Source organism: Myotis davidii, unplaced genomic scaffold (assembly GCF_000327345.1).
Source record: "Myotis davidii unplaced genomic scaffold, ASM32734v1 scaffold43, whole genome shotgun sequence".
Taxonomy (NCBI): Eukaryota; Metazoa; Chordata; class Mammalia; order Chiroptera; family Vespertilionidae; genus Myotis; species Myotis davidii.
The window spans coordinates 2,125,583-2,126,958 of record NW_006294590.1 but is presented as its reverse complement, the minus strand read 5'-3'; the positions used below and the strand labels follow the sequence as shown (position 1 = coordinate 2,126,958).

Genomic DNA, 1,376 nt, shown 5'->3' with positions numbered 1-1,376 from the left:
CTTCAAAGGAGACCCCACCCCCCCGGGCGAGCCTGGCTCCCGGGCCTCCATGACGGCCTCTGGAGTGATGAACACCCCTCCCGCCCACAGGCCCGAAACTCTCTGCTCCAAAAGTAACCCGGCAGCCGCCCGGCCTGGCTGCGCTTCAACCCGCCTTCCCCTGGTCTCCTCTCCAAGCTGCACCTTCCTGACTCCCCCATGGCGGCTGAGCCCTGCGTCCAGCTGTGGGGGGAGCTGGAGTGCTTTCTTCAGAGTCATGTCCATCGCTGGCTACACACTCCCCATCTTTCAGGTGATTGGTGGAGACCGTCCCCATAGAACTTTCCTTGTTTTGAGGCCGACCATTCAGAGGCCCAGTTTCCCACGTCTTTGCACGTGTTGAAGGGCCGCTCAGAGAGCGCGTGTGCCGTCGATGGGAACAGGTGGTCATCGGAAGGAGCAGGGCTGGTGCACATGGCGGGCGGGTTCATATAAAAAAATAGCACCCAGGACCGCGGAGACGATGCCCCCGACCTGCCCAGTCCTCCCTGAATGCCCTTAACAAGGTCCGCTTCCGAAAGCACGGTTTTCCTCTGACGCGGCCTCGCCTGCCTCACGTGAGGCCCCGCGGCTTTCGGGCCTTTGGAAGCCATTCCCTCCACCGCCCTGCAGCCCCGGCCCAGGTCACACGGCCGAGCAGAGCCCTGGGCACCTGTCCCCAACTTGTCCGCACGTCCCCAATCTGCACGGCTAACTCAGGCTCCGCCTCTGGCGGGATCGTGACAACCGTAGCGAGATTTTAACCTACGAGGCGTGTTCTGTGTTATCGGTGGTCGGCAGCGCGAATGCTGTGTCCAGACGTGAATTAAACACACACACACACACACACACACACACACACACACACACACGGTCACGGAGCGGTCATGGGGTGGGGGCCTGGCTCCCCGTTCTCTCCTGTGTACAGACCGATGCTCGACCACCGTTCCAAGCACCGGTGTCTAACGGCTGAGCTGTACACGGGAAGGCAGTACGAGGTGATACTGAATGTAGACTGTAACCGAGAAACAGGATTAATGTGAGGCCACGATGGGCGGACGGTGTTTGGGAACTCTGTCCTGTTTGGCGATGTTTAAGTTCAAACCGTTCCACATAAAAAGCCAAAACAATAACTGTACAGAGGGAAGCTGCACCGGGCGACCGTACTGGCTGGGTTCCACCCACAGATTTATTCTGGTTGACAAGGTTAAAAGCAAATGCGGATTAGCTGCCAACCACACGTCGGAGCTATAATTTACAGCCCAGAGCGATGGCTTCCACCAGCGCCAGGAGCTGCAGAAACTCTGAGAGCCGCGCACACACTCGGGCCGAGGGCCCCCGGGCCCCGCGCCAAACAC

The 1,376-nt window shown here is 59.7% G+C and overlaps 1 protein-coding gene across 1 annotated transcript in view; it reads right to left on the bottom strand.

Annotated features, from left to right (window-relative positions):
- ADGRD1 (adhesion G protein-coupled receptor D1) overlaps positions 1–1,376 on the bottom strand; it is a gene marked incomplete at its 5' end in the record, with an annotated part of 100,297 nt that overhangs the window by 26,009 nt on the left and 72,912 nt on the right. Inside the window, one exon of the mRNA XM_015567227.1 lies at positions 897–1,033. Within this exon, the coding sequence (XP_015422713.1) occupies positions 897–1,033 (137 nt within the window). The remainder of the gene's footprint in view (positions 1–896; positions 1,034–1,376) is intronic.